The sequence below is a fragment of the Scyliorhinus canicula genome, chromosome 18 (assembly GCF_902713615.1).
Source record: "Scyliorhinus canicula chromosome 18, sScyCan1.1, whole genome shotgun sequence".
In the NCBI taxonomy this organism is placed as follows: Eukaryota; Metazoa; Chordata; class Chondrichthyes; order Carcharhiniformes; family Scyliorhinidae; genus Scyliorhinus; species Scyliorhinus canicula.
In genome coordinates this window covers 40,567,866-40,593,776 of record NC_052163.1, presented here as the reverse complement: position 1 = coordinate 40,593,776, position 25,911 = coordinate 40,567,866, and the positions used below count along the sequence as shown (strand labels likewise).

The following is a 25,911-nucleotide window of genomic DNA, read 5'->3' as shown; positions in this document are numbered from 1 at the left end:
GCAACTGGGACATTATCAGATACCAACAGTGGGCAACCAAAAAAAAAACAATAAAAGGGAAAAGATAGAACCCGAGAGCAAACATGTCAGGAATATAAAAATAGATTGTAAGAGCTTTTCCGAAGCCATAAGAAATAGCGTCAGGACTTCCGGTGGCGGCGATGTCCGAGTGAGCCGCACATTCGGTGGGCTCTCACTCCGGCCGGCTGGAACAGCTGTTTCCCCGCGATAGCGGGACTACGGAGGCGGCAGAAAGGCTGCCTGGAACAGAGGAGGAGAGCGGGCTGCAGATGATGTAAGTGTGGGAGGCCAGCAGGTGAGGAAGAAGGAGAGAGAGAGAGAAGGAGGAAGCTGACCTGCAGGGTAAGATGGCGGACCCACGGACCTTCCTTCCTCCAGGACAAAGGGAAAAAGAAAAAGTTTGGAGTTGCTGAGGAGGGACAGCTTGGACCCACTTCAGATGCCCAGGAGGTAAAATTGAAGGAGCTGGGCGAAGGAAAGCGGCAGCGGAGGCGCTGAGGAGCGGGCTGCGGCATATGGAACAGCGGGATTCCAGAAGGCAGAAGAAGAAGGAGAAAAAGGGACAGAGACAAGGACCGGAAGAAAATTACCTGGGACCTAAGATGGCGGACACACGGAACCCGGACTCAGCAATCCAGCTGGCGCTGGATAACATGCTCCAGGTAATGAAGTCCAGTTTTGAAGCGCTGAAGCGGGACAGCTTGGACCCAATCCAGAAAGCGGTGGATCAGCTGAACCAGAGGCTGGACGCCCAGGATGTTAAAGTTAAGGAGCTGGGAGAAGCGGTGGACGAGCAGGCGGATGCGCAAACGGTTGCAGCGCTAGAAGTGGACGGCCTGAAAGAGCGGCAGAGAAGACTGCTGGACAGAGTGGAGGAGCTGGAGAATAGAGTCCGCAGGAACAATCTGAGGATGGTCGGCCTCCCGGAGGGGGCGGAGGGAGCTGATGCTGCAGCGTTTGTAGCAGACCTGCTGAAGCAGCTGATGGGGGCCGAAGCCTTTCCGCGACCGCTGGAGCTGGAGGGGGCACACAGGGTGCAGGCAAGGCAGGGGCGGCTGGGCGGACCCCCCCCGCCCGATGGTGATTAGGATCCACAGGTTCGTGGACAAGGAGCGGGTGCTGCAGTGGGCAAAGAGCGCCAGGAGCAGCACGTGGAATAACAGTGTGCTCCGCATCTATCAGGACCTAAGCCAGGAGGTGGCTCGGCGGCGAGCAGCCTTTAAGAATGTCAAGGAGGTGCTGTTCAAGAAGCACGTGAAGTTTGGTCTGCTGTTCCCAGCTCGGCTATGGGTCACGCACCAGGGTCAACACCACTACTTTTCCGAGCCCGAAGAAGTGATGGATTTTGTGAGGGACCTGGGGCTGGTCCCGAAAGGAGGCCCCAAGGACGCGAGTTAGGGCCCGAGGATTTCTGTGGGGAGGAACGCCAAATGTGCCTGGACTGCTGCTCAACGGTTTGCTGGGCCAATGGGGCCAAGTGGAACATTTGAGACTCTTTCCTTTGTTCATGGTCATTTATGTGCTTTTTCTCTTTTTTCTATGTTTTTTCCCTTTTTTTTTTTCTGTTTGGGCTTTTTGTGCAGCTCGCGGAAGACACTGGAGCCGGCTTGCCCCAGTGGGTGGGGAGGAGGGCGGGGAAACAAGGGGAATGGGACAGGAAGGCGCCGGAGTGTTGAGTCACCGGGCTAGCAGATTGGCTAGTCAAGGAAGTCAGATGGGGGGGAAAGCTATAGCCAGTAGATGGCAGGGGTGGGGGTATCGGGAGATGGGGTTAGGGGAGGGGGGGGTTGTTCTGCTGACGGGAGAGGGACTTGAAATCGGCACTGGAAAGGAGGTCGAGGGTGGAGGCAGCTATAGGGCGGGCCAGGAAGGGCGCGACGCACGGGTCAGGGGCCGGCCCGAGAAAGGCTATGGCTGACCGGCGGGGTGGGGGGGGTGGGATGTGCCCCCCGACCAGGCTGATCACCTGGAACGTCAAGGGACTGAATGGGCCGGTTAAGAGGGCGCAGGTGTTCGCGCACTTGCGGGCCCTGAGGGCGGACGTAATTATGTTGCAGGAGACACATCTGAAAGTGTCAGACCAGACCAGGCTAAGGAAGGGCTGGATTAGCCAGGTCTTCCACTCGGACTTGGACTCGAAGTCCAGAGGGGTGGCAATCATGATCAACAAGCGCGTGCAATTTGAGGCAGAGGGCATATCCGCAGACAGGGGGGGCAGATACCTGATGGTACGGGGCAGGCTGGAGGGGAGAAGAGTGGTGCTGGTGAATATATATGCCCCGAACTGGGATGACGTGGACTTCATTAAAAGAGTGCTGGGGAAGATCCCGGACTTGGATTCTCGCAGGCTAATAATGGGAGGGGACTTTAACATGGTCCTTGACCCGACTTTGGATCGGTCGTGTCCCAGAACGGGTAGACTCTCAGCAATGGCAAGGGAGCTGAAAGGGTTTATGGAGCAAATGGGGGCAGTGGACCCCTGGAGGGAGGGACAGCCAACAGGAAGGGGCTACTCGTTTTACTCGCACGTCCACAAAGTATATTCCAGGATAGATTTCTTTGTGCTAAGCAGGGACTGTAGGGGGGAGGTAAAGAACACGGAATACTCAGCAATTACCATTTCAGACCATGCCCCGCATTGGGTGGACCTGCAGTTAGGGGGAGCGAGTTATCAACGCCCGCAATGGAGGCTAGATGTGGGATTGCTGTCGGAGGAGGGGATCTGCGAGAGGCTTCGGAAATGTATAAAAAATTACCTGCAGGTGAATGACACTGGGGAGGTCTCAGCGGCGACCGTGTGGGAGGCGCTAAAGGCAGTAGTGCGGGGGGAGCTGATTTCAATTGGGGCCCATAGAGCCAAGGCAGACCGGGCAGAGATGGATAGATTGGTCAGGGAAATGGGCCGGATAGATGAAGAGCACGCGGAGTCCCCGGGGGAGGTTTTACTCAGGGAGAGGCAGAGGCTACAGGCGGAACTGGGGGCACTATCCACGAGCAGGGCCGTGGAACAGCTTAGGAAGGCGAGGGGAGTGGTGTACGAGTATGGGGAAAAGGCTAGCAGACTGTTAGCGCAGCAACTTAGGAGGAGGGAGGCGGCCAGGGAAATAGGTAGAGTGAGGGACGAGGGGGGGCACAAAGTGGAGGATCCGGCAGAATTGAATAGGGTATTCCGGGACTTCTATCGTAAGCTGTATACTTCGGAGCCGCCAGAAGAACCGGAGGGGATGAAAAGGTTTCTGGATGGGTTAACATTCCCAACAGTTGGGGGGGGGGGCGAGTGGAAGAGCTGGGGGCCCCGATTAGAGTAGAGGAGGTATTGGGGGGCCTAAAGGCCATGCAGTCGGGGAAGTCCCCGGGGCCGGATGGATACCCAGTAGAGTTTTATAGGAAGTTCTCGGAGCTGGTGGGCCCGGTCTTGGCGAGGGTTTTCAATGAGGCAAGGGACAGAGGGAACCTGCCGCCGACGATGTCTCAAGCCACCATATCTCTGATATTAAAGCGGGGTAAAGACCCGGAGGTGTGCGGGTCCTACAGGCCAATCTCCCTGATTAATGTAGATGCCAAGCTCCTGGCAAAGGTACTGGCGGGTAGAATGGAGGACTGTGTACCGGAGGTGATTGGGGAGGATCAAACGGGGTTCGTGAAAGGTAGGCAGCTGGCGGCCAATCTGAGGAGATTGCTCAATGTGATAATGATGCCCCCGGCGGGTAGAGAGGTGGAGGTAGTGGTGGCTATGGACGCCGAGAAGGCCTTTGACCGGGTGGAGTGGGAATATCTATGGGAGGTGCTCGGACGGTTTGGGTTCGGGGAGGGATTGGTGGATTGGATCAAATTATTATATCAGGCCCCGAGGGCCAGCGTCAGGACCAACAGAGAAGTGTCGGAGTACTTTAGGTTGTACCGAGGGACCAGGCAGGGCTGCCCGCTCTCCCCGCTGCTGTTTGCGCTGGCCATAGAGCCGCTGGCGATTGCGCTGAGAGCCGCAGAGGGTTGGAAGGGGATGGTGAGGGGCGGGGTTGAACATAGGGTTTCTCTTTATGCAGACGACCAGCTCCTGTACGTGTCGGACCCAGTGGCCGGGATGGGAACTATACTGGGAATGCTGAGGGAGTTCGGCCAGTTCTCAGGATACAAATTAAATACGGTCAAGAGTGAAATGTTTGTGGTACAGGCAAGGGGCCAGGAGAACAGATTGAGAGGGCTACCGTTTAGGTTAGTTGAGGAAAATTTCCGGTATTTGGGAATCCAGGTGGCACGAGACTGGGGCAGGCTGCATAAGTTAAATTTGGCCAGGGTGGTGGAGCAAATGAAGGGAGAGTTTCGGAGATGGGATGCACTCCCGCTGTCGCTGGCAGGGAGGGTGCAGACTGTAAAGATGACAATCCTCCCTCGATTTTTGTTTATTTTTCAGTGCCTCCCGATCTTTATCCCACAGTCCTTCTTCAAAAGAGTTAACGGGCTGATCATGAGCTTTGTCTGGGCGGGAAAGTCTCCGCGGGTGAAGAAGGCAATGTTGGAGAGGAACCGTAGCGAGGGGGGGCTGGCGTTGCCGAGTCTGGTCAATTATTACTGGGCGGCCAACATCGCTATGATAAGGAAGTGGATGGTGGGTACGGGGTCTATTTGGGAGCGGGTGGAGGCGGCTTCGTGCAGGGGCTCCAGTTTGGAAGCCCTGGTCACGGCTCCTCTACCGCTGCCACCGGCCAAGTACACCACCAGCCCGGTAGTGGTGGCGACCCTGCGGATATGGGGCCAGTGGAGGAGGCATGTGGGGGAGATGGGGGCGTCTGTCTGGGCGCCAATCTGCGACAACCATCGGTTTGCCCCCGGCAGTATGGATGGGGGGTTCCGAGTATGGCGGCGAGCAGGGGCGGGAAGGGTGGGTGATATGTTCCTGGAAGGGAGCTTCGCGAGTTTGAGAAGCTTGGAGGAGAAATTTGGGTTGGTAAGGGGAAATGATTTTAGATACCTACAGCTGCGGGACTTTGTTCGTAGACAGGTCCCATCTTTCCCGCGCCTCCCGCCAATGGGGATCCTAGACAGAATAGTCTCTGGGAGGGACGAAGGGGAGGGTAGAGTCTCGGGTATTTATAAGGTGCTCATGAGGGAGGAAGGGTCCCAGACAGAGGAACTGAAACTTAAATGGGAGGAGGAGCTAGGCGGGGAAATGGAGGAAGGGCTGTGGGCAGAGGCCCTGAGTAGGGTAAACTCGACCGCGACATGTGCAAGGCTCGGGCTGATCCAATTTAAGGTCGTTCACCGGGCCCATATGACGGTGGCTCGGATGAGCAAATTTTTCGGGATAGAGGACAAATGCGCTAGGTGCGCGGGAGGACCAGCGAACCATGTGCACATGTTTTGGGCATGCCCCGAGCTGAGGGGGTACTGGGAGGGATTTGCGGGGGTCATGTCCCAGGTGCTAAAAACAAGGGTGGTGATGAGTCCAGGGGTGGCAATTTTTGGGGTTTCGGAAGACCCGGGCGTCCAGGGAGAGAAAGCGGCCGATGTGCTGGCCTTTGCTTCCCTGATAGCCCGGCGACGAATATTATTGGCGTGGAGGGACTCAAAGCCCCCGAAGACTGAGTGGTGGCTTGCGGACATGTCAAGTTTCCTGGGGATGGAAAAAATTAGGTTCGCCTTGAGGGGATCTGTGCAGGGGTTCACCCGGAGGTGGCAACCATTTATTGACTTCTTTGCGGGAGAGTGAGCGTCAGCAGGGGGGTGGGGGGAGGGGGGGGTAGAGTAGAGTAGGAGGGAAAATATGGCGGGTAGTACGGGTGGGAGGGGAGCGGGCTTGTGCAATACGGTACGATGGAAGTATTGAAAGTACGTGGATGTTTGCACATTTTTGCCTTTTTTTGCTTCCTTTCTGATGATGTCTGTAACTGTTTATAAAGCCAAAAACTACCTCAATAAAATTGTTTATTAAAAAAAAAAGAAATAGCATCAGGCCATTCAGCTCATCAAGCTTGCTCTGCCATTTACTAAGATCATGACTCTTCTGATAGCGGCCATAACTCTATTATCTTGCTGCATTACAGAACCCTGGGCTCACCTATAAATCAAAAACCCGTGTAACTCAACTTCCAATTAAGGGACAATTTAGCATGGCCAATCCACCTACGTTGCACATCTTTGGGTTGTGGGACTGAGACCCACGCAGACACGGGTAGAATGTACAAACCCCACACAGACAGTGACCCAGGGCCGGGATCAAACCCGGGTCCTCGCCGCTGTGAGACAGAAGTGCTAACCACTGTGCCACCGTGTCGCCCAATAGAATAATTTATTACAAGTGCATAAAGCTGCCTATCAACCAAAGCTAGCAATCTCTTGAGCTTTGAAGTTAACCATTGTTGGAGCTCAGTCAAACATGCATAATCATGCCATCTGCAAAAAAAAACAGAAGCCTGTTCATCTGTTTAATCTACATCTGTTACCATGAAAAAGAAATCAGGGAATGACAGGCTAGTTAATCTGACACCAGTCATTGGGTAAATGCTGAAATCTTTTTTTTATTACTTTATCAGAGTTACAAAGCCAGGGCTCAGAGTGTGGACAGGAGCGAACCCCTAATCCAGCTCCAAAAACCAATTCAAACTGAATCCAATTCATGGTCCCCACATGAGAGACATACCAGATCCAGGCATTACACCTGACCTCATGTTCATCTTAAGGCAGCTTTAACGTTTATTAGATAAGTATTCATGCCCTATTAGGCTGTTAACTGTGACTAATTGCTTATTACTAAATCTAATCTGCCCTGCCCTGTTGTTGGCTATAGGACATATTGCTGCAGGAAACTCTCCCCAGCCCCCTCAAGAAATTTACTACCTTTTATGACCTGTTTGATTCTCATTCTCTGCCTCTACCAACATTCTTCCTTGCTGTCTTTCTCTGGATACTCTGCCTGACTGTCTCCCTATATCTGAACCACTCTCTTCCAATACTCTGTCTCATCCCCTCCCTGTCTAGATACTTTGTCTACTCCTTATTCTCTCCTGTCACTCTTGCCTTTCACTCTTTAGCTAATCTGTCTGCCCTTCTGCCTCACATTCTCCCTGTCCCGATACTCTGCCTCACCTTCTACCTCTCCTTGTCCCATAGCCAATGCCATAGAACATACAGTGCAGAAGGAGGCCATTCGGCCCATCAAGTCTACACCGACCCACATTAAGCCATCAGTTCCACCCTATCCCCGTAATCCAATAACCCCTCCTAACCCTTTTGGACACTAAGGGCAATTTAGCATGGCCAATCCACCTAACTTGCACGTCTTTGGACTGTGGAAGGAAACCGGAGCACCCAGAGGAAACCACGCAGACACGGGGAGAACGTGCAGACTCCACACACACAGTGACCCAGCGGGGAATCGAACCTGGGACCCTGGGCGCTGTGAAGCCACAATGCTATCCACTTGTGCTACCGTGCTGCCCAAAGAAATAGCACAGAAATGCCATGTCGAGCCCTCCCCATGTATTCTGCCTCAACCTTCCCTAGTCCCAATACCTTGCCCTGTCCTGATTTGATGGCATGGCACAGCACACAGACTGTGATGATGTCTCTGCACACACACAATGTGATATAACTGCACTGTGCATGTGACGATGTCACTGCATTCGCTATTAAAACTGTCTTTTTGTGTTTTCTCTCAACACTATGGGAGTTCAGTTCCGTACCCATCATGACCATATCACACACTTTACAACTGATATAATTGGGTTGGCCAAAAGAAAACCTGATCTTATTTTCCACCCACTCGCCTCGAGGCACCAAGATCAATTTCAGTGCTGCGACTTGGCTAAGACAAGCTAAGTGTGCGCACACCAATTGCGTAATGGCCTGATTACTGGGCTGATATTTACCTGCAGTGGTTGTCTGTTCCTGGTCGCCACAACATCTGCACATTGCTCAGGCCTAGCCTGAAGAAACCCATGTAGCTGGTAATTGCAACATCAGTGAGGCTGCTCAACCCGTCCATCTGATCAAATACATTCTCCCAGTAGGCTTTCAGAGCTGGTGTTCCTGGAGGGTAACTGCCATACAGGTGTGAGTCCAATATATCAATCACTTCCTGGTTAACTGATGATTCAAACTTCCGAGCAAAAAATGTTGGTCTGGTCATTTGCTGTGAATAAAGATGCAAAAAATGGAATCAACACTACAAATCAGGAAGGAGAATAAATATCCGTCAAATATCCATTTTAGAATCATGAACGGTTACAGCACCAAAGGACACCCTTCAACTCATCAGGCCATAACTTCCTCGGAATGACAATCAAAGTCAAATGCCACTCCCGAACTACTTATCTGCACTAAATTTCTTCAGTGCCCGTCTTGCCAGACCTTCCCGATTCAGACCAAGTGAGATTTAGGCAGCAGTGCGTCCCTGGATCCAGCGTCAAGAGTCCAAATGAACTGCAGCGGAGGAAACACTCCTTTTTTTTATTACAGCACCAGTGGCGTAAAGCAGGTGAGTTTAAAGGTCGCATTGAAAAAAAAAACAGGCCAGGGATAAGTGTCAACGGGGGTGCTAGACATGGTGAGCTCTCTGTGTGTGTGTGTGGTGGGGGGGGGTCCAGTCATCAGGCACATGGAGTTCGGACATGGAGGAGTGGGGGAGCGTGTCAGACTGGGTTGTGGGGGGGGGGGGGACCAGCCGGGTCCTGGTCAGGGGGTTGTGGGGAGTCCTGTGTGGTGCTGAGGGGCATGGGGAGAAATCCCCTGTGGGGTCAGGAGTGTGCGGAGGGGTGGGGCTGTCCCATGTGGAGACGGTCTGGTATTTAAAATAGTTAAGCTGAGGTTCAACAAGGTTTTATATCTCCTAACATTTTCAGAATAACTAATAGCATAACACTGGAGGAAGCATCCAAAGTTAGCGATTTAAATCACTTTGTCGATGGTCCCCAGCATAGTATTGTTGCCCAGGGGAAGTTAGCACTTTTGGACAATTGCCACATAAACCCTTACCTGGGAACTTCAGAGAGATTATCCAATGCATCTTTGGAGTACCCCCAAAATCCGATGCTGGAGAGCCAGGAAATTGCCGGCCATCATGTTTGTGCTGGCTCTCTCAAAGTGCAATTCACCTAGTTCCACTCTGTTGTCCTTTTTCCCTGTAGCGCTACAAATGGTTTGCTTCTGATATTATTCTCCATTTCCCTTTTGAAAGCCATGATTTAATCTGCCTCCACCACCCTCCATGGTGGTGCATTCCAGACCCTAACTATTTTCTACATAACAGAGATGTCGTTGTCCACATGTCGTTGTTGCTACTTTTGCCAATCACTTGGTTCTCGATGTTTCCACCTTGGGATCAGTTTTTCCCAATCCAGTCTGTCCAGGCCCTTCAGAATTTTGAATCTCTATCCAATCCCTTCATAATTAAGGTTCGGTTAGGTAAGGTTAGGGGGGGGGCTGTTGGGTCACGGGTGGATACGTGGGTTTGAGTAGGGTGATCATGGCTCGGCACAATATCGAGGGCCGAAGGGCCTGTTCTGTGCTGTACTGTTCTATGTTCTATAATTTTCTCTTCACCATGGAGAACAGCTCCAGATTCTCCAATCTATCCATTTAACTGTTCCTGGGACCATTATTGTGAATTGCTTCTGCACCCTCTCTAATGTCTCTAATTCTTCAACCTGGATTAATCCTTCAGGCTGGATAAACCAGCCTGGGGCTGGTTTAGCTCACTCAGCTAAATCGCTGGCTTTTAAAGCAGACCAAGCAGGCCAGCAGCACGGTTCGGCCTCCCCGGACAGGCGCCGGAATGTGGCGACTAGGGGCTTTTCATAGTAACTTCATTGAAGCCTACTCGTGACAATAAGCGATTTTCATTTTCATTTCATTTTCCTACAGTGTGATGTCCAGAGCGAGATATGGCACTCCAATTGAGGCTAAATTATTGTTTGATATAGGTTTATCATAACTTCTTTGTTTTTGCACTCTTTTGTACAAAGAACATTACAGCACAGGAACAAGCCCTTCGGCCCTCCAAGCCTGCACTCATCACGTGTCCTATCTAGACCAACCGCCTGGATCGTTCTATACCCCGTCTGTTCATGTGCCTTTCCAGATAAATCTTAAAGATCGCTAACGTATCTGCATCAACCACCTCACTTGGCAGTGCATTCCAGGCCACCACCACCACCCTCTGTGTAAAAAAACATGCCCTGCACATCTCCATTGAACCTTTCCCCCTTCTTAAATAACGGTACAACATTGGCTATTCTCTAACCCTCTGGGATCTCATCTGAGGCCAACGAGGACACAAAGATTTCTGTTAGAGGTCCAGTGATTTCATCTAGTCTCCCTCTGTATTCTGGGATAGATGCCATCTGGCCCTGGGGATTTGTCTACCTTAATTCTTCTGAACACACCTAACATTTCCTCCCTCATAAAACGACCTGTTCTAAAGTGTTTACACATCCCTCTGAGACACCACCAATCAACCTACTTGTAAAGCCTATGATGCCGAATGATTTATCAACCTTTCACATCCTGTCCTGCCACCTTGGAGGGCAGATGGGAGTGTTCCTGTGCTGTACTGTTCTGCTCCTGAACTCCCTTTGGAACTGTATTCTTCATCCTTTTTACCGTTCCCCATTCTTGCTACTATAATATGCATGACTTTACATTTCGCTTAATTAAATTACATCCGTCATTTATCCTTTCCATAAGCTTCTATCCATTTGAGGTTTATCAATATCCTCCTCACAGTTCACAATATTTCCAAGTTTGTGTTACCTGCAATATTTGAAATTGTACCCTGTGCATCAAAGTTTAGGTCATTAATACATATCAGGAAACGAGCAGGGTTGCTAACACTGGACCCATGGGGAACCCCATCATATACCTTCCTCTAGTTTGAGTAACAAACCTTTACCAGTACACTAATTCCCACCTCGACAATGACTTGGATCAGTACTATTTCACATGAATGGGCAATAGGAAGCACATATAAATTCATTATAATGTAATTTGCACACAGGAATCGCTGATAATCAGATTTCCTAATGTTCCACAAATGGCAGGAATGAAATTTTGAGAGTTGGAGAAGGGGGAAGTAGAGATATAAACACCCTTTATTCACAGAAAAAAGCATTCAGAACAAAAATTAAGTGAAGGTTGGTGCCTTACGGTAAAATTTTCTTCAAAAACAAATTATTTTGAAAGAATGCCATTTTGTTTCAAGTAGTAGTCTATTGCTGCAAGGAATTTTGAGATACTATTGTGTCTTTGCTTAAACATGTTTTAGAAGAAAACAAAAGCAAACAGTCAAGATACATCCCACTTCGGAGTGATTAGGGAGGGGAAAACAGAAAAGACATTTGCATCCCTGTTATTTTTGACGTAAGAGCAAATACATGCATATCCTCTACCATTGTTCCACTTGTCAAATTAAAAACAGACTGAAAGAACAAATGTTCTTTGTGAAAGTCACTACAGGTATTAATAATATTTTGGAATACAGAAAAATCATCTGGCATCAATTTAAATTTATGCAGCCTGTTTTCATATTGAGTCATTTATTTCAGCTAGGAATGCTCAGCACTCAAAATACATGTACACCATACATGGTAAAGTATTTCAAATTTACATTGTTTTTTTCTGGGCGAGAGCTATCCAAAAGGAGCTAACTCCTGTTTTCAAGACTGATTCCTACGGAAACTTCTGATTCATTTAAAGTTGTTTCAATTAAAGTTGCAATTTCAGAGTGAGTAACCATGACATTGAGTGAGGAATTACTCAGCCAATTCTGTATCCACGCTGTTACTGTCCCTTTTATTCCATGGTAACAAACTTGGTTGCCAAGCCTATTACGTGGCACTTTATCAAATGCCATTTGGATGTCTATGTATACCAAATCAATCTTATTACCCTCTTTAATCCTCGGTTACCTAATCAAAAAACTCAAGTTCCAAGTGACCGTTAATTTATCCCAAATTATTGTTTCTAAAATATTTCCTGCCACCTACAGTCGTGCTTTTTGAACAAAAGTATAACATTTGCAATTCCCCGGTCCCCTGGCACAACCCCTGTATCTAAGGAGGATTGGAAGATTATAGCCAGTGTCTCTGCAATTTTCACCCTACGTCCCTCATTACACTTAAATATGTTTTATCCAGTCATCATAAGGTATTAACTTTAAATACAAATATCCTATCTAATACCATCTCTTTATTAATGTGTAGCCCATCCAGCATCTCAAATTCTCTTTTTTCACGATGACTTGGGCAGCATCTTCTTCCTTGGTAAAGTAACAGGTGCAAAGTTTGCATATTGTATCAGCCTGCCCAACGCCGCCACATATAATTCCTCTTTTAGGTTCCTAATCATTCCACTCTTCTTTCTACTAACCATTTATTATTCATATGTTGATAAAACAATTTGGATTCCCTTCTATGTAAGCTGCTAACCAAAAGAGGTCTTCTCATGCTTTCTTTTTGCTTCCCATGTATATTGTTTCAATTTCCTACTGAACCTTCTATATATAGCCAACCTAGTTCTCAACTGTGTTATCCACCATACATCTGGTATGTGCCTCTTTTTCTGTTTCACCTTACTTACGATCTCTTTCGCCATCAGGGAACTTTGGATTTGCTTGCCCTGTTAATGATATGTTAATTTTATTGCTAAGATTCACAGGTGAAGGACATTATTTAATTAAATATCTAGAGCCTAATAGAGGGAGACACAGATAACAAGAAAGAATTAAATATATGTAATGCTTCATTCTGTAAATAAACCTATTCTCAAAATCAATATTAGTATTGTTAAAAAAAAAAGAGACATGCTGTCGAAGCTTTTCGTCCGGCTCTCATCAGGGCAGGTGCAAGAATGCCATATTTCAACGGCAGCAAAAATTTATATTGAAGAGAAAATGGTGCAAATTGATTAGCAAGTTGACTCTGATTGGCTATGTTGCCATGGAGTATGCATCTGGGAACTATTGTTCCCCATACTTTTGTTTAATTCAAAAAACGGATAATGCCTGGAAATGTTGTACTTGCCTGAAGAGGGCAGGTCCTTGCGAATGAATACATGCAGTTTCTAGCAAGCGCAAGTGGTCCACAATGCGAGTCCAAGATTAAATTAGTTGTTAGTGTAATTCTTGGCACATTTAGGATTGTTCATTAAGTGCTGTCCAAGCGTAGAATCACATCTCAATTTAGTCATTATATTGATCTCGATCCAGCATATACGTATTGTGGAATACTCCATGACCTGTTCAATTTTCATTTACAGTACAAATGTCTGCTGGCATTGCAAGGCCTCATGGCCAACCTAGATATACGTATTTGTAAGCCTGACAAAGTAACTGGAATAGTCATCCTTAGCAAAAGTGACTACAATGACAAAATGCATGCCATTCTTATTGACAGATCCAAATTTTTATGCATTAGACACACTGCTAAGCATCATCTCACAAGTCCTACTCAAAAGTAAGTTACAAAAATAATTATTAGACTTGTGTAAGAGTAAAAAGCTGCCTTGTGACATATATCATAGGATTCATCCTCATGGGTTCACAGTGTCCGTGTATTATTGGTCGAACAAAACACACAAAACTTGATGTTTCATATGCCCTATCTATGACTGGTTCTGCACAACATGAATTGGCCAAATGTTTGAGTGAGTTTTCTATGCATATGGTGAAGGATTCCTTCACCTTTACGAAGATGAGGATTGGTTGATGAATAGAAAACAGAGTGGGCATGGAGCTTTTTCAAGTTGGCAAGCAGTGACGAGCAAGCACCACAAGGATCAGGATGGGGACCTCTGCTATTTACAATCTGTATTAATGACTTGGATGAAGAGACAGGGAGTAATGTATCCAAGTTTGCTGATGATACCAAACTAGGTGTGGGGAGGACACAGTGAGGATGCAAATAAATATAGACAGGTTAGGCAAGTGTGCCACAGGTTGGCAGATGGAGTATAATACAGGGAAACGTACAGCCTTAAGAATAACAAAGCAGTATCTTTTTTAAAAGACGTGAAACTTGTAAGTATTGATGCTCAAAGAGACTTGGGTGTGCTGGCAGAAGGAATGCAGAAAATTAGCATGCACGTAAACTAAACAATTAGGAAAACAAATGGCACATGGCTATTTTTTCAACTGAATTGAAGTACGCAAATAAAGAAGTCTTGTTACAGTGATGCAGGGTTTTAGTGAGGTCACATTTGAAGTAGTGTGCGGTTTTGTTCTCCACATTTAACAACGTACTTGCATTGGAGGCGGTGCAGCAAAGGTTATTAAATCAGTCCGCAGGGCTCAGGGGCTGGCCTCTGATGAGGGCTTATGAAATTGGACTTGTATTTCCTGGAGTTTAGAAAAATGAGAGGTGATCTCATTGAAACCTACAAACTTCTGTGGGGACTTGATAAGGTGGACGCTGAGGTACTGTTTTCACTAATTGGGGCATCTAAACCACGGGGGCATAATCTCAGGATAAGGGTAGATTGTTAGGATAGAGTTGAGGAGAAATTTCTTCGTTCACAGTTTCTAACTATTGGAATTCTCCACCCCCGAGGCAAGATCGTTGAATACGTTTAAGGCTCGGATGGACAGATTTTTGGTCTCTCAGGGAATTAAGAGATATGGGGAGTGGGAGGTGCGAGAAAATGGAATTGGAGCCATAATTATATTGAATGGTGAAGAAGGCTCGATAGGCCAAACGGTCTACTCCTGTTCCTATTTCTTATGTTCTTGCGTAAGGCTACATACCAACATGCATTCCAATAGCAAAGCTATAAGAGCTTTTTCAACATTGGAAGTCTGTTCACTAATGTGCCGATCAAAGAAGTCACAGACATTCGAGCTGCGTCATTTTATCAGGGCACCATGCACTGGCAATTTCTGAACCTGTATTCAATGAATTTATGAATTGCAGTTGAGTTCAGCATTGATGACACCTGTATGCCCAAATTGTTGCAATGGGATCCTCTCTTGGCCTAGCACTCCCCAACACTGGTTTCTATGAGAAATATGTCTTCCCAACCAGAAAATTACCCATTTATGCCTACTCTTGTTTGGTGTTAACTAGCCAATCTTCTATCCATGCCAATGTGTTACATCTAACATCATGAACTTTTATTTTCTTCAATATCCTTTGATGCAGCATCTTGTCAAATGAGTTCTGGAAATCTAAGTACAGTACATCCACTGGTTCCCCATGAACCACAGCACGTTATTTCTTCAAACCCGCCAATAAAATGGTTGAAAATAATATGCATTTCACAAAATCATCCTTGATCGCTCTGCCTGATTATCCTGAATAACTTGCAACATTTTCTCGATGACAGATGTTAAGCCAACTGGCCTGTACAATAAAGACCCACTTTTCATTGGGGTTACGTTGCCGTGAAACCTCACAAACAGTGAAATCGCGAACAATTAAAATGTTTTTCAAAGGGTCTTAATAGATATGTTTCAACAAATTGTGATGCAGTACCTGTATGAAACAGCCGGGGGAGCCTCTGAGCAATACACTACATCGCTGAAGATTTCAAAATTGCTCAGGCAGCACTTCAGCTCCCATAATAATAATAATTTGGTCAAAGGAAAAGGCCTCGATTATCACTTTCTTTTGCATAGGCAAGAAGACGAGGTGCTGTGTCACTTCAGTGTCAGGAAGCCTCTTCCCATCTGGGTCAACACCAGTCAAAATCCCCAAGGAAACACGCGAGAGGGAGAAAAATACGGATGAGTGAAAATTTTTCCCACGATGGACGATGCAGGTGTCCAAAGTGCAAAAGTGTGGGTACGTGAAAACACGAACAAGGAAGTTGAAAAAACGGAATTTAGCTGTAGTTTCCTGCTGTCTGTCTGCCCCCCTCCTTTTTGAATAAAGGAGTCACATTTACTATTCTCCAATCTAATGGAACCTTCACTGAATCTAGGGAAGTTTAGACAATCAAAGCCAATGCATCAACTATCTCACCAGCCACTCCTTTTAAGGCCTTAGGACCATCAGAACCGTGGGGCTCGTCAGGCTGCACTTCCAACAATTTTCTCAGTTCCACTTCCCTGGTGATTGTGATTTTCTCGAATTCCTCCCTCCCTTCCATTTCCTGATTTACAGCTATTTCTGGGATGTTACTTGTATCCTCTGTAATGAAGATTGATGCAAAATACTGTTCAATGCATCCACTAATGCCTTATTTTCCATTATTAATTCTCCAGACTCACTTTCTACAGGACCAACACTCACTTTGTTAACTTCTTTTTCAAATATCTATAGAAACGGTTACTATTTGTTTTTATGTTACTGGCTAGCTTTCTCTCATACCTAATTTTTCTGTCCAATCTTCTGACCTGCCATTCACCCTTATGGAATGATATACCTTTTCTTTACGTTTGATACTATCTTTAACTTTTTTAGTTAATTACAGTTGGTATTTTAGTTCTTGTTGGTGTATTCTGAAATAACTTTTCAATTGTCTGCCACTGTATCTTTATTGATCTATCCCTTAACCAAATTTGCCAGTTCACTTTAGCTAGCTCTGCTTTCATGACCTCATAATTACCTTTATTTAAGTTTAATTACTTGTCTTGGGCCCATTCTTCTCTTCCTCAAACTGAACATAAAATTCAATTATATTAATCCGATCTTGTTGTACAAAGCCAATTCTAATATAGCCTGCTATCAGGTTTGCTCCAGAACGTGCTGTTCAGAGAAACGATCTTGCAAACATTCTATAAACTCCTCATTCACGCCACCTTTGCCCATCTGATTTTTCCAGTTTATATATAGATTAAAATCCCCAATGCTTATTGCTTTCTGAAAAGCTTCCCATATTTCTTCCTTTATACTCCATTCTACCATGTGGGTACTGTTCAGGGCCTATACACCACAAATGACTTATTGCCTTTATCGTTTCTCATCTCTGCTTCTACATCCTAAACTTAGGTCATCCATCTCTATTGTGCTAATCTAGTTGGATGTGATTCCACGATTGGGCAGCAGATGCTGAACAATCCCGTGAACATTAAAGAACATTAACAACCAATTTAAGATTTGTTGGGCTCACAACGTGGCTCATTTACAGCTGTAGGAAGTTACATACATCATTTGGAGGGACCTGTCCTCTGTAGCCAGAAAGAACATGCCTAGGTATTCTGCCCATTTTGAAATAAAAGAAAATAATTCCCTCGTGCAATCTCCATGAGGACGCCTTGACCAGAGTCGCCGTCTGACCAATCAGCACTTAAAAGTATTTGTATTTATTTTCTTACCGACTGACTTGGGATCGAATTAGCATGGTAGCAGAGAATGGTTCTTGAAAATGGCGATTTAATGTGCAAGCTGCAGAAACACTCGATCTTATAGAAGCAATAGATATGGGATTTTATTTATTAAACATTTTAAAGAAAATCCGATAGAAGAGGCATTCTGACAAAACAATTGCCCATTGAGTGCCACGTGGACTATGAGATACACGTATATTCGACAAAGACTGTGACTGAGAAAAGGTGAAGGATTGAACTTGCTAGATAAAATGTTAGAGAGAAAAGGGATCTCTAAAATGGTTTGACGCAAGTCATCAATTATCAAACTGTTTTACAAAAAGGAATGTTTGCTTGGCATTTTTATTTAAAGAAATGGGAATCTGTTAATATTAATAACATTAAGATTCACAGGTGAAGGCACTATTTAATTAAACACCCAGAGCACTAATGAACGATGGGCCAAATGGCCTTCTTCTGGATTGTAAAAATATTGTGATTATGAAGACAGACTGCAGGGACACAGGGCTAGTAGGTACAAAGCAGGCATATGTAATGATGCCAAGGAGAAAATGTTGGAAAATCTCAGCAGGTCAGGCAGCATCTGTAGGGAGAGAAAAGAGCTAACGTTTTGAGTCCAGATGACCTTCTGTCAAAGCATATATGTAATGATGCATTCTGCAAATAAACCTATTATTAAGGAACGTATAGTGCCAGGTTTCATACTGCACCAAATGGCTTGATATTAATTTAACATGTTATACCTTTCCCCCCTCATGGGAATGTATCTTGACCGTATCTGAACTTTCTCATTCTCCTCTATTCTATTAGAATTTTGCCTGCTACTCTCTGTTTCTAGTTTGGCTGGTCACATCTACTCTCCTCCTATTGAATTTATCTCTCCTCCGGTTAATTATTCTGGTCTGGGTTGCTCTTCATCCTTTTCCAAAACTTTATGATACTGTGACCATTCCAAATGCTCCCCTCACTGACACTTGACCCATTCCATTCCCAGAACCAAATTCAGCAGTGCCTTCTTCTTTGTTGGTCTGGAGACATACTGCTGTAGAAAATTCTTCTCAACACTCCCTTCTGCCCTTTACATAATTACTGTCCATGTGCTCATTATGACCACACTATAGATTTTTCACCTCTCCATAATTTCATTGCACATTTGTTCAACTCACTCCCACTAATTGGTGATCAATCTTCTTAGCTCTGACACAATAGCATTTAGCCAAGTAGAGAGAACATCCTCCCTTCCCAGCACTGCAGTGTTACATAGAACATAGAACAGTACAGCACAGAACAGGCCCTTCGGCCCTCGATGTTGTGCCGAGCAAGGATCACCCTACTCAAACCCACATATCCACCCTATACCTGTAACCCAACAACCCCCCCCCCCCCCCCCCCCCCCCCTAACCTTACTTTTTAGGACACTACGGGCAATTTAGCATGGCCAATCCACCTAACCCGCACATCTTTGGACTGTGGGAGGAAACCGGAGCACCCGGAGGAAACCCACGCACACACGGGGAGGACGTGCAGACTCCGCACAGACAGTGACCCAGCCGGGAACCGAACCTGGGACCCTGGAGCTTTTATGCTAACCACCATGAAACAACTTTGAGACACCTCCTCTTTTCTTTTTTTCCATATTTTTCCTAAACATGTGGTTTCCTGGACTATTTGGCATCTCCTTCTGCCCTTTGCTGATTGGGTGTACAATTTTACGTCCTCACACCAAATCGCTCTCCAGAGGGAAAAGGGGACGTAAAAGCCAGCCAATGTTATTAACAGTTAATAATCAACCACACTAGGGTGGAACTGGAGACTGAACTGGTCTCCTTTGCTGTAGAACCAGCTGCGTTTTTAACCACCCTCCAACAGCTTCATGGACAGTTTACCGTGGTTCTTCCACAGCACCTCGCAAACCTGTAACCTCTACCACCTGGGAGGGCAGACATCAGGAGAATGGAAACACCTCCGCGAGAAAGTTCCCCGCCAAATCACACATCATCCTGAAAAGTATTGTCACCGAATAAAAAATCCAGGAACTCTTAAGTATGGAGGCACCTTCACCAGATGGAGTTCAAGCACCATCTTCTAGAGGGCAATTAGGGGTGGGCAACAAATGGTGGCCTTGCCAGCCATGCCCACAACTCAAAAATGAATAAGAAGTATTTTAACTCATATGAGCTTTCTATTTCCAGAAATATTACACTGAATTGAAGTTCTCAAACTGGGATTTTAACTCATGCTCTCCGGATTACTGGTCCAATTACAGAGCCGCTACATTACTGTATCGATAATATGTTTGCCGTATCCACCCAATGCTTTCACTGAAACTAGTTCCTCCATACCAAAGGATGTTCATACAGGCAGAAGAGTCTCCCTTTACCTGAAGTCTTATGAAGTCTTGTGGTTTGAAGTCATTTGGTGAGCAGCCGCACCAATCCACAATGTGCTTGTATTGGCATTTGCAGCCAAGTTTTCGGTTCCAGTTGGTGACTCGCAGGTTGTTGTCCACCAGTGTCTCACACATGTGGCTGTTCTCCAGCACTGTGTGAAAGAAGGACTACAGAAGAAAGGAGATAACAAAAAGTCACTGACAAAACATGAATAGTGAGCTCCAAGCTAAGGAAATCATTGAGGCTCCGCTGTTACAGGCTGTGTAACGAGTTGGGCATTCGAGTGCAGTATCAGACCTTGAACAGTGTGGGTAAGAACAAAACTATTGATCATTAGAGGTTAACAGGGAGTTAAAAATATGAAATGAGTAAAAGAGCAGGTGCTTACACCCACTAGTTCATTGTGACAGCCAGGCATCAATAGCTTTTAATTACTGTTAGTGATCAAGATCAAGTGTTTATAGAAGAATCCATCTTGTACAGAAGTATAAAAATGCTGAACTCCATTTTATATTGAACTCTATAATTAAAATATTTGAATGGAGGAAGACTGTGAAAGCAATTGACAGTGCGTGATGTTCTGAGTCAAGATAATTTCTTACTATTGTACTGATTTCATCCTTTACTAACAATGTTACCTAATTTCTTTTTCCACCTATCCTTCAGAAATGGCAAGTGCTCTTGGATATTCAGTTCCCAACCTTGTTCACCCTGCAAGCAAGGTGGCACGGTCGCACAGTGGTTAGCATTGCTGCCTCAGAGCTCCAGGGAGCCAGTTTAAATTCCAGCCTCTGGTGACTGCCTGCGTGGAGTTTGCACGTTCTCCGTGTGTGTGCGTGGGTTTCCTCCGGGTACTCCAATTTCCTCCCACAGTCCAAAGATGTGCAGGATAGGTGGATTGGCCATGCTAAATTGCTCTTTCGTGTCCTAAAGGTTAGGGGATAGGGTGGCAGCGTGGACTTAAGCAGGTTGTTCTTTCCAAGGGCCAGTATAGACTCGATGTGCTGAATGGCCTCCTTCTGCACTATAAATTCTATGAACCATGTCTCTGTAATGGTTATCAAATCATATTATTTTCTATTTGCGTCATGAAATATCCATCTTGTTATGCATACTGTGTGCCTGCAAGTAAAGAGTTTTGAATTATTCTTTTTCCTGGGTTTCCCTACTCTGACCCCATTTCCTTGCTTGTCTTCTTTGTCGCTTTCTGGCAAAGTTTGGTTATCATGAGCTGTATTGATTACCTTGTACAATTGCTTTGTCCTTCCTCCTAACTTACTAAATATGCCCTCAACTGACCCAGCACCCCTCATACACAATTTAGAGACAAGAGAGGGAGAGAGGGAGCAAGAAAACACAGAGAAAGGGAGACAGACAGATAGACTGCGGGGAGTTAGAGACAACGGAGAGTGAGAGAGAGAGAGACGGTGGAGAGTGAGAGAGAGAGAGAGAAAGAAAGACTAGCAGAGAGATGGAATGAATACAGTCTGTAACAAGGAGGAAAGAGGCAGACAGGAACCGAAGTAGGGGAGGGAGAGAAGTGGGGGCGGAGAGGGGCATGGAGGGAGAATGAGAGACACAAAGATAAACTGAGGGAGAGAGAAGGCGAGCAAGAGAAAGCTGCAAGCCTGTCTGTGTTTTAATACATAAAAAATAATAATGAAACAAAAAGCATCCCTCCTGCCTCACCTCTCCACACACTCCCTATCTATACTCTATAGATGCATACTCATACCCCCAACACTCACTGTTCCTCTCACTTCCTATGCTTCATGAATGCCAACCCATGCTCCGCAACCCCCCATGGCCCCCATAACCTATAGCCAATGAGTGCCCACACCCCCTTGTACACATACCCATATTATCAATTTGGTGTCCTTCTACTCAGCCCCTATTGCCCCAACCTCCCTGGCAACTTAGTGCAAGTCAACCCATTCTTCCCCCCCGCAATGCAATTCAGCCCCTCCCCCACCCCTTCTGCCCAATACAGGGGTTACCCGATCTCCCCCCCCCCCCCACCACCCCAGTGACCCCTTAAATAAAAAGACCCCCCCCCCCCCCCACACAGAGACCCCTACATAGGCCCTCTAAATAAAGAGACACCTTAAATAAAGAGGCCCCTCCCCCCCCAAATAAAGAGATATCCCACAGAAACCACTGAATATAGAGACACCTCCACAAACCCCAAGAGAAACCCCTGTCTGGAAGCCCCCCAGAAGATAGACCCCTATCTGGAAGCCAGAGAGTAGTTCAGACAGAGGCAGTGAAAAAAATCATTGCCTTAAGACTCTCCTGCGCAATACACCTGCGGCTCAGGCAGAGGAAGCAGCACCTGTCAACAGAGAACCTCTGCATCATGGCGAAAATTCAGGCCGGAGGGGCACAGTAAGAGAGAAGGAAAGAGCCAGGCACGGAGAGAGAACTGAAAGCAAAATGGTAAGATAGGTCCCCAGATGTTAATTTAGGCTAAGCGGGGACTCTTACTTGGAGAACATGTTCAGTTCTGATTAGGGGATGAAACGTATAAATATGAAAGAGAAGGAGCTAGTATAAAAACAAGCGATCAAGAAAATTTATAAATGGAAGTTCAAGAGTCCAGAAAGAAAGTGGTATGGGACAGAAAATAAGACAATGCTTCAACTACTGGAAGGACGGGCTTAAATTGGGATGTTAAGATATTAGAAATGGGATTCACAGGAGTGTTAAGGCATTGAAGGATGGTGTGATTGGAGTTTTAGGCTAGTAAAAGGATTGAGATTTCATAAATGTTAGTGTAGTTTTAGGATCTTAAGAGAGATGATCTTTGATTAGAGTTAGAGTACTAACATGACTCCAAAATAGTAACACCCTTTGAATGAATTAAATCCATTGAGTTCCCTTTTTTCTCCCAGCTGTCTCATTTTGAGCTTGCGCCCAAGTTTTGAAACTTTCAATATCACAATATCAGTCAATTTTTTCAAACCTTGAAGACTTGACTCATGTCACCCTAAAATCCTTTCCTTCCCAGAAATAACATGTCCAACCTCATAAACCTTTCAAGATAGAAATTAAATATATTGCTCTCTTGGTACATTGTAGGGTTTAAAGTGCCTGTCCTCACACTATCCTACATGTGATGTATGTACCACTGGGTTAGCACTCTTTCTGTACTTCCCCGTATAGGTTTGACAAATGCCTGCCCATGTATCACATTAGTGAAAGATGATTAATTGCATCTATTCAGTCCTGATTTACTTGTGCAATAAAACTCCTAATTGCAGATGAATGCACTCCGTGGGGGTTCATCAGATTACACCTGTCTGAGCTATGGCGCAGCAACATTATAAAAACAAGGTACCCAACGATTAAGCATTTTTAAAAGGATAAGGGCTTTAGCTGTAAGTAAAGACAAGAAAAACTAGTTTCACTCAGTCCCCAAGCAGGAGTCGGAGACTCCTGCCTTTTGCCATTTTAATGCTCTATCTTCCTCCCACTCTGAGAACATAGAACATACAGTGCAGAAGGAGGCCACTCAGTCCATCGAGTCTGCACCGACTCACTTAAGCCTTCACTTCCACCCTATCCCTGTAACCCAATAACCCCTCCTCACCATTTTGGTCACTAAGGGCAATTTATCATGGCCAATCCGCCTCACCTGCACGTCTTTGGACTGCGGGAGGAAACCGGAGCACCCGGAGGAAACCCACGCAGTCACGGGGAGAACGTGCAGACTACGCACAGACAGTGACGCAGCGGGGAATCTAACCTGGGACCCTGCTGCTGTGAAGCCACAGTGCTATCCACTTGTGCTACCGTGCTGCCCTGAGCTTTCTATCCATCCTCAAAATGTTTAATGGGAAAGTGTGAAGGGAACTTTACTCTACATTTAACCCAGCTGTACCTGGTACCTGCCCTGGGAATGTTTGATGCTTATGCTGGGTGTCTGAAATTGGAAGTGCTCCATTCCCAAACATTAATGCCCCTATGTTGATGGGCACAGAATAGAGCCCATTTGAAAAGAATAGACCTCTGCCGTTGCCAGTTCTCACCTCAGCTGGAAGTAGTGTGTACCAGTAGAACTGCTTTAGCTGAGTGACCAACTCATCCTGCGTGTGCACCACATAGTCAACAAACTTGTGAGTCAGGGCGAACCAGTCAGAACCACCATCCACCACAATGCCTTCGGGAATCTGCCTGTCTCCAAGGCGCCACATGTGATTGTCACATTCATGGAACAGTCGATCTAACCCCTGCTTCTTGATGAACCTGTAAATGATAACGAGTAGATTTGAATTATTGAACAAAGAAAACATGCACTTTTATCGTACTTTCCTTGATCTCAGGACATTCCAAAGTGTCTTGCAGAATATTTTTGAATCGTAGTCACAGTTGTAGTGTAGAAAACATGACAGCCAATGTACACAGAAGCACCCATGACCAGCAATGAGTCAATTGATAAGATCAGTAATTTCCAAGATTCCATTATGAGTGACCCCAAATGCCTCAGACTTTGTGTGACCACCAGAGTGAAAATTTGTGAGGCTTCAGGATTTGTTGAGCAGAAGGGAAGTGGGGAGGTTTCAGGTGTCGAGCGGCGGAGTGTTTTAATTTATCAGTGGATGGAGGGGTGTGAAATAGGAGCTGAACATCCAAGAAAAATTAACACAGGCTTTTAATGCAGTAGCAATCAGACCCCAGAGAGCAATCTGTTACACCATGCCCACCAACAAATATTTAAAGGGGCCTTACAACTGGAGCTATTACTGCATCAGAGCTTGTGACAGAAAATCACTTCCTGTGACAGTTTGGAAGCCTTGGATCAGATGATCAGGTTTAGTGAGGCAAGTTGAAAAGTATACATTAGCTAAGAAACTGGGAAAAACTTACCTGCTCTTCTGCAAGTAGTTCCCTTGGGATCATTTACACTGACCTGAGAGGGAGTACTTGGTTTAATGTTGCATCTGACAGATGGCACTTCCAACACAGCAGTATGCCCTTAGTACTTCATTGCTTACATGTCTGGATTGAAACTTGAACTTCCAACCTTCTGAGTGAGGTGCAAGAGTTTTAATATTTGTTTGTCAGAAATACATATTTTGTAGTAAATCCAAACCTGAACAAATCGTTAATTAAAGCTCCCTGCCAGTTTGGCAAATAAAGGCATCATAAAGATCTGGCTGGGAGGCCATCTGCATACGATATGAAGGGGCAAAGAAACAAACTAACAGAAAAAGAACAAAAAGCCTCAACCACATTGGATAGGCGGATTGGCCATGCTAAATTGCCCCTTAATTGGAAAAAGAAGAATTGGGTACTCTAAATTTATTTTCAAATAGTGTTGGAAGGTGTGATCAATTAAGGAGAGATGGCAAGAGAGCAAGGTTGTAATAAGGGGAATGATAATAGAGCATGGCAGGAATGGAAAGAGCATATAAACGTAAGGCTAAGCCAGTAAATGAGACTAGAGGTTGCAAGAATAGTAAAATGACAGAACTAAAGGCTCCGAATCTAAATGCATGTAGCAGTCACGACAAAATTGATGAAATGGAAGCTCAAATAGTACAATGTAATAGACATTACTAAGGCTGCAAGATAACAACTGGGACCTGAATATTCAAGGGTATATTACATTTTGGAAGGACACAAAACTGGGAAACGGTGGAGGAGTAGCTCTGTTAATTAAGGATGGCATTAGTACATTAGTGAGTGATGATCTAAGTTCTAAAGATCAAGATTTAGAAGGATCATTAGATCCAAAACATTAAATCTGTTTCTCTCCACATATACTGCCATACCTGCCGAGTGTATCCAGCATTTTCTGTTTTTATTTCAGATTTCCAATATATGCAGTAGTTGTTTTTATTTAAGTAGAATCAGTTTGGGTAGAGATAAAGAATAGGAATGGTAGGACGTCATTTGTGGGAGTAGTTTATAGCCTCCTTAACAGTAACCACACTGTATGACAGGGTACACAGGACAAAATAAGGGGGCTTGTGACAACGTTATGGCGATAATCATGGGCGATTACAATCTACATACGGATTGGATGAATCAGATTAGCAAGGTTAGGCTAGATTATGTGTTTGTAGAGTGCTTTTGAAAGGTTTCTTACAGCAACACCTTCTACAGCCAGTCAAAGAGAAAGCTATTTTAGATCTGGGAATGTGCAACAAGGAGGATTAATTAATCTTCTTATAGTAAAGACATTGCTAGGTAGATTGAATTTTGCATTTAGTTATAAGGCGAGAAGAGTGGGTCTAAAATGAG

The 25,911-nt window shown here is 45.6% G+C and overlaps 1 protein-coding gene across 1 annotated transcript in view; it reads right to left on the bottom strand.

Annotated features, from left to right (window-relative positions):
- xylt2 (xylosyltransferase II) overlaps nucleotides 1-25,911 on the bottom strand; it is a 141,138-nt gene that overhangs the window by 40,272 nt on the left and 74,955 nt on the right. Inside the window, exons 6-8 of the mRNA XM_038778388.1 lie at nucleotides 23,694-23,910; nucleotides 19,656-19,832; nucleotides 7,887-8,149 (exon numbers count right to left, since the gene is read on the bottom strand). Coding sequence (XP_038634316.1) covers nucleotides 7,887-8,149; nucleotides 19,656-19,832; nucleotides 23,694-23,910 — 657 coding nt within the window. The remainder of the gene's footprint in view (nucleotides 1-7,886; nucleotides 8,150-19,655; nucleotides 19,833-23,693; nucleotides 23,911-25,911) is intronic.